Raw genomic sequence first — 16,618 nt, forward strand, 5'->3', positions numbered from 1 at the left:
TCCAATGGGAACTTTACTTATTAAGACGAAAGGATGAACTCGGATGGTAATGACGCAAACGATATTGTTAAGGTGTTCGATGTCCCTTGCAATAAAAACGTGTTCGCTTTCGTTTGTCGATAACACACCGGAGTCCTTGCATGCGTGTATGGAGATATAGACACAGTGGAAGATTCGTCGTGGGATTGAAACAGCCTGTACGCGCGGCTGGCTCCGTAAGAAGTAAACCTGTCGTGTATGAGTATGTATACCTTTATGAGTGTAACTGTGTGTAGATAAGACCGCAAGAGTGTGGCAGCACAACTGTGGTCGTGGTCGTCGCAGGACATTCCAGGCGACGCCAACGTCCACCTCTCCCACTCTCTTTCTCTCGCTCTTTCCTCTTAATTCTGTTCGTTGTCATTGCTGGACTATTGAACCACCGTCGTCGCCCCCTTCTACACACTTTTGTGATTTTTCACTCGCGAATTGTGTGCAATATAATCCAACTGTTGGCGCAGTTGCAGTACGAGTGGACGGGGTTGAAAAACGGGCGTTAATAGTGGTCCAGGCAGTGGTATTCGGATATACGGAGATCCCAGTAGGTCCTGCGGTTGCAATGGAGCGTAATTGTACTTTAGTGCTGCTGAGAAATACGATTGGGGAAAAAAGTATTGATCAATTGTAAAGATATTTTTGGATAAGTTTATTCGGACGATGAACGTAAAAACGAGACTTTTGACATGAAATATTCTATAAGTAAATCCAGTTATCCTAATCGCTACTCGTAATGAGAACAATCCAGTGTACGATGGTCGCAACTAGCACGGCCGTGTGTTCCAGTTGAGTAACGCACACCGTCATCGATGTGACTCCATTTATACGCACACATAGCATATATTTATTTTGCGGTTACCACACCAGTCGTCGTCTTAGAGAGAGAGAGAGAGAGAGAGAGAGAGAGAGAGAGAGAGAGCCGGCGGAGACGTTTCGTGGTCGTGATTCTGGCTGCGACGGTTGTGGTCAAGCTGGAAGGCTGTTCAACGGCCTGCTGCTGCCGCTGATGCTGGAGCACACACAAACCCCTTACTCCTCCTTAAGCCGACAGAACAGGCTTTCGTCGAGCGTATAGAGCTGCTCGCAAGGCCAGTCAGCTCGATCCACAGATTCAGAGAGTTTACTCTCACACACACGCTCTCACTGGACGCATACCAAAATACATAAATGCACAAACGTATACATATCGAGACAAAACTAATCTGGCCTGATTCATTCATTTCCGTGCTCTTGATGCCATCTTCGAGGGCTGTCTTTTTCAATCTTCTCCTCTCTCTCTTTCTTCTAGCAACTACGAAGTGATTCTCCAGAACTACTTAGTATGCATTGCACAGCTCTTCGAAGATAGTAACAGTATACTACGAGAAGGTGTAACCCTGTCACTGTCCATATCCTTCCTGCTTTCTTGCAACGTCTTGTGTAACGATGTCATTATACCTTGTCAGCAATCGTATGCACGCCTGAGATAAAAAATCGTGTCAATTTTAACCAAAACATCATAATGATCCAAGAATATTGGGATATTGGCTTGTTTCTTTTTTATTGGGAGCAGATGCAATATTTGTTCTCCTCTCAACTAAAAGTGCAGTTGCCAGCTAGCCAAAAGAACTGGGGGAACAGAAGCAACTTCGTTTTTTTTCGTTATAGGTATGGGCACTCTTCGTGAATTTCAATCTTCTCTTTTCACGCAATCGTCAATCCATGAATTACAAGAAACCAGTTTTCAAGATAAAGTCAGAAAAAAATGTTCTAGGTCGATAATTTGATTAGGATCAAAGCTACGTCGAATCGCTGTGCACAAAACGTTTTCGAATTTTTTCCTTTTCCATATATTAATAAATGAGAGCCACGTCTGTCGAATATGGGAGTGCAAGAATGATTTTTGCGAGTTTCTAGATGATGTAGGCTCTGATGGATGGCAGGTTAACCTTCAGCGGTGTGATGATGATATATTTTATTATAAGTTTGGAAATAAGTACTCACAAGATAGTTTCACGATTTATAAGCTGATTGATATTTTATTTGGTCCGATTTCTCCTGATTTCCTGGTTTACAGTTGGCCGGTACAAAACGTCGTCGTAGGGGTTACAAATTACAACTTGTCGATAAATGAACTTATTATTATTAATTAGTTCTAAACTTTTACAAAATGTTAACTCTAGTATAAATTGACTCGTGGGGCGGGTGATTGAGTTTCAGATTATTTGCAGACTTTATTGAGAATTTTATAAGTCTTAATTCAGACGAAAATTCGCGAAATAATTGAACGTAGTAACGACTTCGAAAAGATTTTGAAAAATTATACACTTTTGCGTCGTTTGACCTCGTTTAAATAGCCCTTGCCCCCATTTAGTGGCTTCCTGGCTATTGGCTGATTACTTGGTGGGGTGATCCTGTCTTATTCTTTTTCACTTACAAGCAAGAAAAATATTTTTAGTGCGCATGGCAACGAAGTATGAAAATATCATTGTTACTACTGGTTTTTGGTATTGCGTCGCAGGACGTTTTTTTCTTTATTTCCTGTGATAAGGCCTTGCGGCTTACAGCATCACAGTACTATATATATTAGTGCACGTGCCGCTTCTTTTCTGACCGAAAATTTTTATATTATCAAAACCTCTCCTCTCTTTTATCTGTCGCTTTGTTTGAACTCCATTTCCCCGATTCTGTCGACACATATGAAGGGGCCCTAATTATTTCTTTATCAACTTCCCGAGTACGCTTTTGGTGGGCGTACTATGTAAAAAGAATATTATTATTTTTTTCCACTTCCTTTTTTTTCTATTCCAATAAATGGTCCAATAAATGGTTAGTATGTAACACGTCCCTTCAAGCTCATGACGCTTGTCCACTTAAATTACTTCACTCCTTTCGTCAAATCTAGCACTTAAAAGTGCACCGGTCAATTTATAAGGATTCTCATGCATAGATGGTGTATGCATCACGTCTTCTAACGGTGACGTATCTCCTCACATATCCTACGTAGCTTGAGAGTGAGCACACGTCGTTGATTTTCTGCCTCGAGGAGAGGAGAGACTGGCAGCGCACACGTCGAGCCCCCAAGACCTCTTTTGAGCGTACACATGCATTAAGTATACATGACTATGGTGTATACACGTTACATCGACCGTGTTACACCGCGTCCGATTATGTCACTCACGTGACCCCCACCATGGTGCTTTCTTGCTACCGAGTACTCCCATGAAGCGCTCTCTATGCGTCCCAACTCACATCCATTGCACACATGCATATGCGTGCTTATTTATATACGCGTACATGAGTCCACTTATTATCGTACGTGCTCCCGAACTCCACTGTACAATGTGTATTCCCATATTACGTGTGTTGTAATGCTCCCATACACATGCGGCGTTGCGAAAACATTTTGTTTTCACTCGCTTCCCTGTGTGGATCGACTGGCTCCATTTTTCATAATGACTCGCGGATTTCCTCGATTTTTGCGAAATCTTAAATGACATTAAAAATTAAGGTAAAAGATCAGTCGTGTAGAAAATCGTAAAAAGGTGCCATATGAAAAGTTACGTTAAAATGTTGCTGAAATAGAATCGTAAAAAATTGGGTTTTTTATTTCTTGAAATGTTATCCTGTCGAAATTGAATTCGAATAATATATTCGACAGTAATATTTTGTGAGCTTTGCTATCGATGAGAAACTAGAAATTTCGAATTTTAATTGATAAAATTATACAAATTAATGGAATAAATGGGGACGAAGGAATAAATTTGACTGACGAAAAAAACTGAAACTGTTCATGTAAACAATGTCAACGATAGTAATTCGTTGGCAGTATATCCGTACTGCTTAATTACCACCTCCGTCAATACGTGACACTCGGAATCATTGATTTGTAAATAAGATGTTAACCGGACACGATGATCCGCCCATTTTTACAATATTTTTTAATCCATTCACTCTCAAGATAAATAGGCTCGATCTATATTCGATTTAATTACGGTATCTGAAGTTTTGGGGTGGGGTAAAGCGCGTTTCTTACTTCGACGTCTATATACGCGCGTGATATAGTGTAGTGAACATTCGTTGAATACGATACGGGCATTGATGTTACCTCGGCACCGTTTAATCCCATTCCACTTCTTCTTGCCTTCTCTCTCTCGTCCTCTCGTGGCTTTATGAATAAACACTGATCGTTCATCATACGAGGATTATGATAGGAGCTGCTGCGCTCTTCTCCAGTCCATAAGAGTCAACGTTGAATGAAGACACTACAACGCACGTATATGTGTATAGAGCCCAGTTTGATAACCAGCCAAGATATCCCGGTGCTCTTTGCTAAGCCGATGTAAAACCGCCCAGCAAAAGGAAAAGCTGCTCTCTCTCTCACACTCTTACGGATGCTGCGAGAGAGCATTCTGCATCCGATTGTGTTCGAGTTACGAGTTACGAGCTGCCTGCCCTGCTGGATTTGCATTAAAAAATTGATCGAGATCATCTTGGAGATCTCACTCTCCTACTCACTCTTATACACCCCTCTCTCTCTCTCTCTCTCTCTCTCTCTCTCTCTGTCTCCCTCTATTAATACCGAATAATCATCACTTTCTGGACACGGACCCTCAGGCTAAATTACAAGTTGATCGGATAGTTGAAACAAAAAGAAAATTACCAACCCAAATGGAGCGGTCGTTGAAAAAAGGAACAAAAATGTTCACGCTGTAACGGCGTCGACATAATAAAGTTCTGAATATTCCATTTTTTTATTTCGAGTTGAACGCATTTTTCAATGTTTTAGATATTCTAGGAGAAAATGATTCTTTTTTTTTCAATTATACCTTTTTACGATTCTTTTTGAATGAATACAAAATCGGAATAAATTATCCTCAATTTAATAAACCTTCCAAAATTTCAGGTATAAATCACAACGAGTTACCATTCATTTGCGACGAAGGGAATTGATATTTAGCAACCCGTGAGATATTAATTCCCGCTGGTGGATTCGATGCAAACCCTGACGACGGTTACACATTCTCGTGCACCCTGAAGCTAATCCAGTTCGTCGTTTCGTCAGTGAAACATATTACGGTGTTGTAAGCCACCGCCTTACACCAAAGTCCTACACACCCGCATAGAAAACATGTTTTTTTTTCGGCCCACTTCTCCGCTGCGGCGAACTCGAGAGAAAGTGAATATGATACTCCGACTTTGATTAACGTCGAGGGACGTGGAGTTCCCAATAGCTGAGAAATATTTTTTTCTGTTCTGTCGTATAGTTCAGTAGCCGATGTACGCCGGTCAAGCACAAATTAATCGATGCTGTCTCGCGTCCACGTTGAATTTACGTGCTGGTTGCTTTGGCTCAGAATTTTTCAATTTTTTTTTTTTCATACTGGGAAGGCGAGGACAATTGAAACTGGAGATCGCCACAAGCTTGCGAGTCGATGAAGTAAAAAGTGTGACAAAAACATCGAATTACTTTTTTTGGCTTTAGAATAAAGGCTTCACTATTGAATTGAGGAAAAACTGATTTTTTACAACTACAACAATCAAACCCTCCACAAACTTCATAACACTAGGAACAAGAACGTGTGTTTACAAAACTTGTTAACCTCATGAACTAACTTTCAAAAATTTACGTAATCAAAACGACGAAGTTTGGAATACAGATTCTCTAGTAACGTGTTAATTATTTTCCCAGTTTCACTTCGTTGTACAACATCGACGAATTCCATAATGAAGTGAGAATTACGTTAATTAAAAAAAGTGCCTATCCTCTCAGAATTTTCCCAAGAGAGATCGTTTTATCCCTGCAAATTCCAGCGATGAGGAATACACATTGGAAAGTGAAGCAAGTCAACAGGTGTCCCAATCGAGTGGCTCGCAGAGACCTTCTGAACGTTACAATCGAGTATCTGGAATTTGTGATTCCTTTTCTGTGGTTAAAAAAAAAAAAAAAAAACAAAAAATTAAGAATATCGGAAAAAGCGAATCGAATGACTGTATCAGTGCATCAAATGTTTTGTTGTTCAAGTACAACGTCCCTGGGACGTGGAGCGTCGTTGCTGTGAAGTATGGCGTGCCCTTGGCGATTCGTAAGGCTTAGAAGAAGATGACATCCATACATATACATCGAAGAATTTTCATGGCCAGGAGAAAAGGATCCTCAAGGCGTTGAGGGGTGCAGGGGATTATTTGCATTTTAATTTGCATACTAAAACATAGCTCGTCGATCAGAGGCGGACGAATGGGGTAAAGTCACTGTGCAGAGGAGTATAGAAGGAGGAGTAGATGCACGGGGCGAAATATGATACTGCACGTATATTTATATACGTAGGTACTGCAAACAGGGAGAGTTGACTGAAGAAGGGAGTTCGGGCACGGGCACAAGACACAGGACCCGTCGCATTAACGTTGCAAAGGTGACTTACACGACCGCAAGGCAACCCGACGGCCATGAAATCGTTCACGCATGCCGATCTTGAAATATGCACCCGTGGACCAAGATTACTAACCACGATATAAAAGAGAAGAGAAAAACTCCTCACCAATCTCTCTCTCGCTCTTTTTCCGGCTATTTCTCTTCCGTACCATTTTTCTCTTGCCCCCCCACCTCCCATCCTTTTTCTGCTCTTTGTCTATCTCTCGATGGTAAATGCACTTATCGCCTAAGAACCCCCCCATCCATCGGCCTTTAGTTCGCGCACTTTTATCCACATCTTTTACCTTTAACGTAACTATCCAAGGGCAGCTGTATTATGTGGTAAAGTGAATCGAGAATCAATAGCATGTATCTGCATTTTACTTATCCCTCAATCCCTCTCGAAGATCCTCCACCTTCTCACCCGGCTCCATTCTCTTCATATTGGCAGGAATGCATCGTAAAGATTTTTCCCCTTTCAAAATTACTCTGCTGTTAACGTAAGTAAAGATCGAAACGTCTCGTCTCCAGGCGAATTTTATTGTATGAAAGACTGTGCTGCATATGTTTCCATATGAGTGCTCGGAGGTTTACGGTTTTTTGAAAAAAATTACAGGCAACTGTATCAAAGATTTTTTAAGGTTCTATTCTATCTTGATTTCTTATCAATTTTAATACTCATCTAATTTTTTACGCTAGTTTAGCTACCTGCGTGGAAGCATCGAGTTCTCCGAACACTTTTCTCCCCTTTGGCGGTGTCTTATTCAAAGATTTTATTAAGGTATTCCTCTTGCATGACCGCATTTTTCGGTAGCGCAAATTGGGGCACTCGAAATTTGAACTGATTCCTAACCTCTGAGAAGTTGAGGCTGTGCGGGAAAAGCTCCTGCTTCTGCCATTTTTCCAACTTCTTTCGTTAATATCTCTTTTAAGCATTCGGTATCTCTTTATTTTTATCATCGCTATGGGTACTTTAAATTTTTTTCTATCTGTGAGACAGTTTGTATCAGGAATTTAGAATTATTTAGTATATGAATAGAAATGTAGTGATGATGGAATCTCCATAAGCTCATGATAAATTTTACGATTTTTGAAGTTTTAATTCTTCATGAAATGCTCGATAATCTGACCTGAAATTTCGTCAATCTATTCGCATGCACTTTTACTTTACTGTAATTTAAAATCAGTTACTTGTAGAATATTCGGGCTCGTGAAACCTTAATGTTTCAGTGGAGTAATTCGTGGAGGTGTAACCGATGAAACTAAAATTATCGATGACTTACCCTGATGGATGAGTTACTCAAAGTAAGCACGCGGTTGATTTAACGTTGAAAATATAATCGTTTGAATGCGATCGAGTGAATTATCATTTTTTTAAAATGGTCGAATATTTAACGTAATAAAAAATCTAATGGTCCAAGTACGATTTACCCGAGTTGGAAGACTCTATTTGCGATCGTTCGTCATCAATATTAATTTTACTTCCGTTGCCTGGAGCTATACTTAGCTGGCCGCGTTTAGCCACCCAGGAACGATCAAATCTTCGAATCCGCTAAAAAGAAAAAACCTTTTTAAATTCGTCGGTGATTTGAAGTTTCGTTGATTGTACTGGCAAAAATCCACTCCTCTCCGTGGCATGTGAAAATTGCTATTCCGAGTATTTCGGCCTCGAGACTGCCCAAGAGGCGGGCATTATCTCGAGACGAAAAAAAATGAATACAAGTGGATCCTTCGTACCAAGACTCCTCGTCGGTTCCCTTTGGGCAAGAGTTTCCGTGGTCGCGAAGCGAAAAAAGCATTAAAAAATGTATAAGAAATCCTGTAAGCAAAATGACTTCTTTACGTTCATGTTTGATTGACATAAAGTGGCATCATGCGTCCAGCCTTAAGATAAAGGAAGATGCAACATTCTACAAACACACGAACGAGAACGAAGCCGGGATTGAGAAGCTTCCGAGATTATTATAGGCCATCCGTATTTCGTCATAATTCGTCGTCATTTTTTAAAATTTCTTTTAAAGTATTAATTAAAGGAACGCATCCCGATTATGGTGAAAACACACACGCAGCGAATGGCACAAAGCACGACATGTATCAACGTTTTTTCATACACGGCTTAGCGCAGCCTTCAGTTTCTCTGTAATTGAATAGAAACAGCTGTGCGTACACACCCCGGTGTCGTAAAAAATTAACGGCCCACTATTTCTCGTCGTTCGACTCACGACTCGCCAATAATTTTCCTCTGTTACTGTGAAAGACTTGCTCCTCTCGGAGATAGACCTCCAACTTCGAAGTTATATGGACTCATAAATACGAATGATAATATTTCTCCGAGTATTTTCAATAGCCTCAGGGAAATCTTGGTACTTTTAATTACTAGTAGCTTTGAGCGACCTAAGGAAAAAAAATATGAAGACATCGACGTCTCCGAACGACGAGGACTCACCTGTTGCATCATCCAACCCTGGTTATCGTGTTTGGATAAACGATTTATTATAATTACAGTGAAAAAAACGGTAGACCATATCGCAAATAACAAATTATCTTTATTGCTGTTATCATCATTGTCTTTTGCTTATTTCGATAATGCAATGTACACATATTACACTATAATACAAAATTTATTGCTCGATTGTTCGTTCCTCTATTTTTCCTGTTTCATCGTACACTCATGAATTCTAGGAAAAAAAGGGACGAAAACGGTTGCTCGAACATTGAAACTTTTTCGTGTTATCTCACCTGGTCATTTGTAAGATTATTTCGTAGCTCGTTCTGTCAATTTCTGCGAATATTAATCGTAGTCAGATGTTCAAAGTTAATTGGACAATTTTCACGAAATAATGACCGTTCGTTATTGTCTCTTCGTTGGCCACGTGCTTTCGTAGCGCACCCGCAGTAAAACGATGATTTGACGTGCATCGATGCATGTAATGTAAAAAAGATTGGTGCAAATTTGGAGAACCAATAAATTTGGTCGTTTAAAAAATCGCAGTTCCTTCGTCTTTGAGTGCTTTTTCACTCGATTGTTTCGGAAAAGATTTTCCCTGGAAGCGAAGCGCAATGGGATTTTTCGAAAAGAGAAGCTCCGCCAAAAATCGTGTTTAACGAACATCCGCACAGGGGTGTGATTCACTAATGCATAAATTTCAGTTGCAAGACGAAGTAAGTAGAGACGCAGCTACGAAAAAGGTTGGACCATGAAAGGTCCTTGCGAATTTATGATCTGGTCCAAATTTGCACCAATTCCTTGGCAAACGTGTATACTTGATTTACACGTGGAATAATCACATGTCTAGCACTGATGGTGAGCGTCACGCACCGCGTGTCGGGTACAGACGCGCCCGACACGATGCGCGTAAACTTAGGGTCGACGAACACGCAGAGCACGATGTTTTTCCTCGTATGTGTTCGCGCGCGCGCGCGCGTGTGCGTGTGTGATTATGTGTATTCGTTGCTTCTGGGCTGCCGAGACCCCATCGACCGTGACGATTTAATTGATAAATCGTTTCAAAGTACAGATCGGTCCAACCCCGCGCTTCCCGAGACCGGGCGAGTGGAGAATATAACGAGGTACGAGGAGCCGCTTATAACGCCAATCCTATCGACTTCCTGATATTATCTCTTCGACCTTGACTTTTATCCAATCGCGGAAGTCCGAAGCAGTATTCACCCTTTTATTTTTACTCACCACTTATACTTCCTCCCTTCTACTCCTATTACACGTTTTTCTTTTCATTTTTCGCTCGTCCGTCCCTCGCTCGCCGCACTTAAATGAGACTTACGTACAATATCACATCGAGCTTAACGCGAGTTTTTTGTCCTTCCTCCGTGTACCTTCTTTTACGACTATTTTTAATCGGCGGAACTCCATTTTTTCGACAGAAATTTTTATTGTCTTCGAATCGACTGCACTGGGATAATTCACTTTCACTTCATTCGAATTTACAAAGAGGAAACTAAATGGTTTGTCACACGGGGAGGTGAATAATCCATTGGTTAATCGGATTTTAGGGAGAGAGCCTTCGCTACATGCTTGAAAGATTTTTCACTCATCGCATTTTTTTGATATTTATTATGGACGAATCAAGTACTTGTTAGGATGACCAGGATGAAGAAACGAAAACGAGAAAGAATTGAATTTTGTATGATTTTGGTAAATTATATTTTGTGATTGTATAAAAATAAAAATAACCGAAATTTTGATAGATTCTGAAATATTTTTCAGAGACAATAGTGTTTTTTTGCAGATGAAGGAAGTAGTTTTGACATGTAAACCAAGTCGGACGGTATTTTGAGCTTTTATTTTAAATATTTAGTGTCTCTCGAACCCGCTTCATTTGATTTCGAGCTTAAATTGTCGACTCTCAAAAATTGTCCAATCGGACAAAACAGGGGTAACACAAAGGTTCGAGCTTCAACAGACCGTGTTATAAATTCCTTCCTCGTCTTCGGTGCTGGCAGAAACGTCTGAGATCTCAGAATGCGAAGCGAGTCTAACGTAGCCTCGATCTTTGTCGCGAGTACCGGTTTTTTCCAGAGGCAGAGGTTTATGAACTTGCTGGCTCGATCGGCTCGTTCTTCTGCCCGAAATATCAGGATTGCAGGCGGGTGGTTCGCAGATTTCGGCATAAATGTCTTCGGGTCTTGGTGGCGGTGTCGGCGGCAACGGGGTCAAGCTATCCCTGACCTTGGAGTAAGGTGGGTCGAGATCGGCACGGACTTGAACTTCGAGAACGCTCGTCGAAACCGACCGTTGCACCAGTTGTCGGGACGAACAAGCCCCAGCAGCCAAAGCGTTCGCCTCGGACTCCAAACTCGCGTACCTTTCCGGTGTCCTCATACCGATTTCCGGTCTAACTGCGAACGTGAACGATGCCGATTTCTTCGCCGGGTTGCGACTCCTCCCACCGTGCGCTATCCTCGTTATTCTTTCTAGAAAACCGTTGTTGCTCGCGGCACCGCTTCTCGAATGACTTCGATCGCGTATCGTTGTTCTTTTTATATGCTCCAGACCCTCCTTGAGGCTCTGCAATATTGGCTTCGTTTCAGGCTTCGATTTAATCTCCTTCAGGTGCAACTCTTTCAACTGAGAATTACCACCCGTCACTGGCTTCGGTGGTGCCACCCTCGGCTCCGTCGCTCTCTGGTCGAGAGCTCTTCTGCAATCAGAAACGTTATTTCGAACTCAAACACTGAAATAAATCCAACGGAATTAGCTGAATAAAATTTTCTGGTAGAAAATCCTCGGAGCTTGTCAGAGGCTAAAAGAGTCGACGTTTGTGAATATTTTAAAAGAATCAACGGGTTTTCAGCCACTCCAGAGACGGTGCTCGACGCAAGTATTATTTTTAGGTTCCAAGCGACAGTTTTCTCGTCTCAAGAACGTTATGTACATTGAAGCAAACTAATCTTTATCTAATAAAACCACAGTCGAGTTCTAGAAAGCTGGTAATTACTTCAAAAACTTTCAGAAATTGTAGAATAGTGGAGCAATCTATCATCCATTATAAAACGTATGATTTATTTGTTTTATAATTTTTGAAAAATTCACTTCATAAACTTCGTATAATTACACAAGTTGGAGTAAAGTCGCCTCCGTGAGAAAACGAGGCTACGAGAAAAAAGTTATTAAGACAGGTGAATTGTTTTGCAAAAGTCCGCGTAGAAAAACGATGTCACGGACTCGAGTCGCAATTTTTCGAAGATGTTAAGTCGACGGTTGAGGATCGCGCTAATTGCGAAGAAATACAAAATTACCTGAGCTAGAAAGTGTCGTAAGGCATGCAAATTGAAATAGAAAGTTTATGTCACAACTTTATACTCGTAATGACCTTGAGGATGAGCTATTAAATTCAAGCGACATTAACCTGCAAGCAGAGAGAAGGCGCTGCATCTTTGGAGATGCCAGTAGACGTGCTTCCGATGGACAACCCAACCTCGCTCTCTTGACCCTCGGTGCACCAGGGCCAGTGGCCACCAGCTCCAGGAGTTCCGGTACCGTTGCATTTGGCAATGGTCTTTCGGGCATCAATGGAACAGCACAACCAAGAACTATTGGTCCTCGGGTTGCACCTTCGAGTTGCATCAGACCACTGTAATCGCGTGGTAGTGGAATTGGCAAAGGTCCCGCAACTAGACGTACCTTTACGTGAAGATAAAAACATCCAATTTTTGTATGCCACGGCATTTGAAATCATTTTGGAAAGGTCGTTTCTGATGCTGGCTAAACAATTTAGTAGAAATTTATAACTGTGAAGCTCTAAAAATTATGAAGAAATATTGAGTTTTGTGATTTTATTTTGATTAGTTTTATCTGCGAAAAAGTTACTGATATTCCGGGAGCATTTTTAAACACGGAATCCCTTCGATATAAATTTTCAAAATCCAATGATTGGGAAATATTTTCAGAGACATCTTCAAAATTTTCGGCAAAACGTGATAATTATGTCCGGATAAGTCCGAGCATTTATCAATCGGAAAGCATACTTGAGAAATTCTTATCATTTTTCGTGGAAATGTCCTACAATTGAACTTTCTAAAGATCATTGAAAAAAGGCCAAAACGATAGGGACGAAGTTGCTGCGTGAGGTAATAAACCGTTCTCAACTCACTCTAATAGGAAGATCCCTTCTCGCGAGTTGATGAACTCTGTAAAGAACAGCATCACTTCCGGTATCTAAGCTGCCACTTTGACAGGTGGCATAAAATTCACCTCGTGATGAGAGAGGTGCGAAAAGTTCGTGACCCTGAGAATCGAGGCATTGTGCATACTGGTCACGCTCGGAAGCTCGAGAATTTTTACCATCTTGTGGTCCACTCACTACACTTGTGATCCCTGTAGAGACTGGGGATCTTCGTGTATCTTGGAAAATGGCTGCTAGTCGCAAAACTTCGCCAGCTCGCACCGTTGTTTTTGTGTAGTGGGCTCGGAGGTTTCCATTTTCTGAAATTTCCAACAAAAATACGTTTCATTAAAATTCATTTTTTCTATGATGATTTAATTGTTATTGAGCGGATGATCACTTCAGGAGACGAATCAGAGAAATTATGAGGTTGTACAACGAATCGCTGGTGCACGAGCACAGAAAATATTTAGAAAAATCAATGATTTCGTGTTTCTTGAAGATAAAAAAAATAAAGCGTTTTCACTAATTCGACGAAACAGCTTTTACGGCAATGGATAAATAAAATTGATTATTTTTCTCTTAATATACCAAAATACGTTTATTGAATTTTCCATGAAAATTTGAGAGATAATGAATAACAGAAGATGGGAAAAACGTTAAGCCGTCGATGTGAGACGAAGTGGCGAATAAATCACGATACTTTAGTACGATTTTTTTCGTCAAATATTTTCTATTGTTTATTTCACTCCGCAAATTTTAATATTTGCGTTATCCACTTTACAGAATATAAATTCTCGAGTCTGACAATATCTTTTGACGTGTTGCCTCGTGGCGAAAGCGACGTGGAAGAAAATAACAACACTTCGAACACTTTCAATATCAATTGAGCATAGACGAGAATCACTTTCCTCACTTTTACGATCCGGCTAGAAAAGGAAAGGGGGAGAGAAGGCCCCGTTGCGCACAGAGACGAGAATATGATGGTTCGCATCTTGTATACCTCTCGCATCGCGCCTCGGAAATCTTGGGATAGTTCATCCGTAAAACCTTCGCGATCATTACAACAACACTATATTTTCACCGTAAATAATTCGAAGAAGAGAGGAAAAGAGAGCGATGGAGAAAGGAACTGAGGGAGAGCGAGAGGCTCAGCGACCGAGAGAAGTGATTGGCGATATATTGGCGAGCATCGATACTCCTTATCTTCGCGTGTGGCTCTTATACGCCGGAGAATATTGCCAGACATATAGAGACATGATATATCCGATTGTTTGTGCTACATGTATAAAATATACACACGCAGGAAAAGTATCTCCTGAGGCAATCTTTTCTGCTCTTCTCCTCGCTCTTTTCTCCTTTCTCTCTCTCTCTCGGTCTTTTCTATTCTTCCATCTTCTTGTCTATCTCTCGATCTCTCGATGACGGAGTTACGAGCGATTCGCCATGATAACACGAGAACTTTAGTCCTTACAGCTGCACATACACTTTTGACAGAGTGTATTACCAACCGTGTTATTCGCTATCTCTTATATTGTAGCCAATTTTAGCACACTTTGAGCCGCATTATTTTAAGGTGGGAAGGGATGAGAAGCTTTTGAAATACGTGTCTGCGTTTTACAAATCATTATTTTGTGATCCTTGAGAATATGATTTTGCCAAGGCTCTCTTTCGTCCTATGTATCATTTTCCAAATATACACTTGATCAGCCACAACCCACAGATATTGTCGCGACTTATGAGGTTCTTCTATCAAATCAGACGTAGTTGACATATATTTTGGCGATTACTCATCAACTTGTCGCTTTAGTTTAGACAAAAAATTAGAAAAATTGCCCCAATCCAGGCAGCTACTTTTCTTTTCGATATTTTGATTTTTTTATAAACAGGGATGAATACTGACTCGTGAAGATTCAATTTGCTCTGGACGTGGTGAGCTCGCGTCGAAGTTCTTGACGCGACAAAACGGTGTTACATCTCCGTAGAAGATTTTGAATTAGTAGGGGTATACGCAACACGGTATTGACTCTTCTTTTGGGTCAAGACACTCAAGTCCTTTACCCGGGGACGAGAGCCACGTTGGTTGCGTATGGGAGCGCAAGAATGATATTTTTTTTGCGAGTTAGGTTGATTTAGACCCCGGTGGCATACAGATGAACCCTCTGCGGTGTGACGATGTGGTTTTGTTTAAATGAAAGAGTACTCACAGGGTTTTTCTTGCTCGAGCAGTTACAAATGCTCGCTCCGAGATAGATTACAATATTTATAATTATATTCGTCTTATTGCCACTATTATTGGAAATCCGCTTTGGTTTAGGTTTAAATCTGAGATATTGAGTGAGATTTGTTATTAACTTTTTGGCAATATTATTATTGATAATTGTTGTTCATAGTGTTACATCATGATTAGTAACCCTTGACCTAATAAAAATCTATTAGACACAACGTAAGAGAAAATGTAGTGCACAGAAAAATAAGTCCAACAAATATTATATCAATAGATAAAAATTATCAAAGCAAGGAAAAAGAGGCAGCCTAATTCAATCACTGTACACCATTACTATACACTCATCCAGCTCACCACACTAAGACACTGTGTCATACGCTGACACGCGCCACACAGAGAAAATCATCTTTATCGCACTATAAGGCTGTTACATACTAACCATTTATTGAACGCAATAGGAAAAAGGAAGTGAAAATAATAATAATAATAATAACACTGCTTTTACATAGTACGCCCACCAAAACTCGGGAAGTTGATAAAGAAATAATTAGGTCCCCTTCATATGTGTCAACAGTATCGGGGAAATGAAGTTCGAATAAAGCAACAGATACAGACAAAGGAAGTACCACTAAATATAAAATTCACGGTCAAGGAAAGAAGCGGCACGTGCACTAATATATATATATAGTCCTCTGTGAGGCTGTAAGTCGCAAGGCCTTATCTCAGAGAAAGAAAGAGAAAACATCCTGTGACGCAATACCAAAAACCAGCAGAAACAATAGTATTTTCATACTTCGTTGCCATGCGCACTAAAAATACTTTTCTTATAAGCAAAAAAAGAATAAGACAGGATAACCCCACCAAGAAATTAGCCAATAGCCAGGAGGCCACTAAATGGGGGCAAAGGGTATTTAAATGAGAGAAAGCGACGCCCATGAATGTGATTTCTACTAAATCTTTTCGAAGTCGTTACTACGTTCAATTATTTCGCGAATTTTCGTCTCAATTAAAACTTATAAAATTTTCAATAAATTCTGCAAATAATCTGAAATTCGATCACTTACTCCACGAGTCAATTTATACTAAAGTAAACATTTTATAAAAGTTAGAATTAATTAATAAGAATAAGTTCTTTTATCGACAAGTTGTAACTTGTAACCCCTACGACGACGTTTTGTACCGGACAACTGTAAATCAGGAGAAATCCGACCAAATAAAATATCAACCAGCTTATAAATTGTGAACCTATCTTGTGAGTACTTATTTACAAACTTATGATAAAATAAATCATCATCACATCGCTGAAGGTTACCCTGTCACCCATCAGAGCCTACATCATCT

At 40.4% G+C, this 16,618-nt stretch overlaps 1 protein-coding gene and 1 long non-coding RNA gene across 2 annotated transcripts in view; both read right to left on the reverse strand.

The window, feature by feature from the left end:
- Positions 1 to 670: 670 nt before the first annotated feature.
- LOC122412116 (uncharacterized) lies at positions 671 to 2,322 on the reverse strand. Its single transcript, XR_006261292.1, has 2 exons — positions 2,020 to 2,322; positions 671 to 1,496 (listed from the first exon to the last, which is right to left on the reverse strand). It is a non-coding gene; the product is annotated as an uncharacterized lncRNA (long non-coding RNA).
- Positions 2,323 to 8,953: 6,631 nt separating this feature from the next.
- LOC122412236 (uncharacterized) overlaps positions 8,954 to 16,618 on the reverse strand; it is a 53,461-nt gene continuing 45,796 nt past the window's right edge. Inside the window, exons 4-6 of the mRNA XM_043421657.1 lie at positions 13,039 to 13,370; positions 12,295 to 12,569; positions 8,954 to 11,586 (exon numbers count right to left, since the gene is read on the reverse strand). Of these exons, the coding sequence (XP_043277592.1) occupies positions 10,842 to 11,586; positions 12,295 to 12,569; positions 13,039 to 13,370 (1,352 nt within the window). The 3' untranslated portion in view covers positions 8,954 to 10,841. The remainder of the gene's footprint in view (positions 11,587 to 12,294; positions 12,570 to 13,038; positions 13,371 to 16,618) is intronic.

Source organism: Venturia canescens, chromosome 6 (genome assembly GCF_019457755.1).
Source record: "Venturia canescens isolate UGA chromosome 6, ASM1945775v1, whole genome shotgun sequence".
Taxonomy (NCBI): Eukaryota; Metazoa; Arthropoda; class Insecta; order Hymenoptera; family Ichneumonidae; genus Venturia; species Venturia canescens.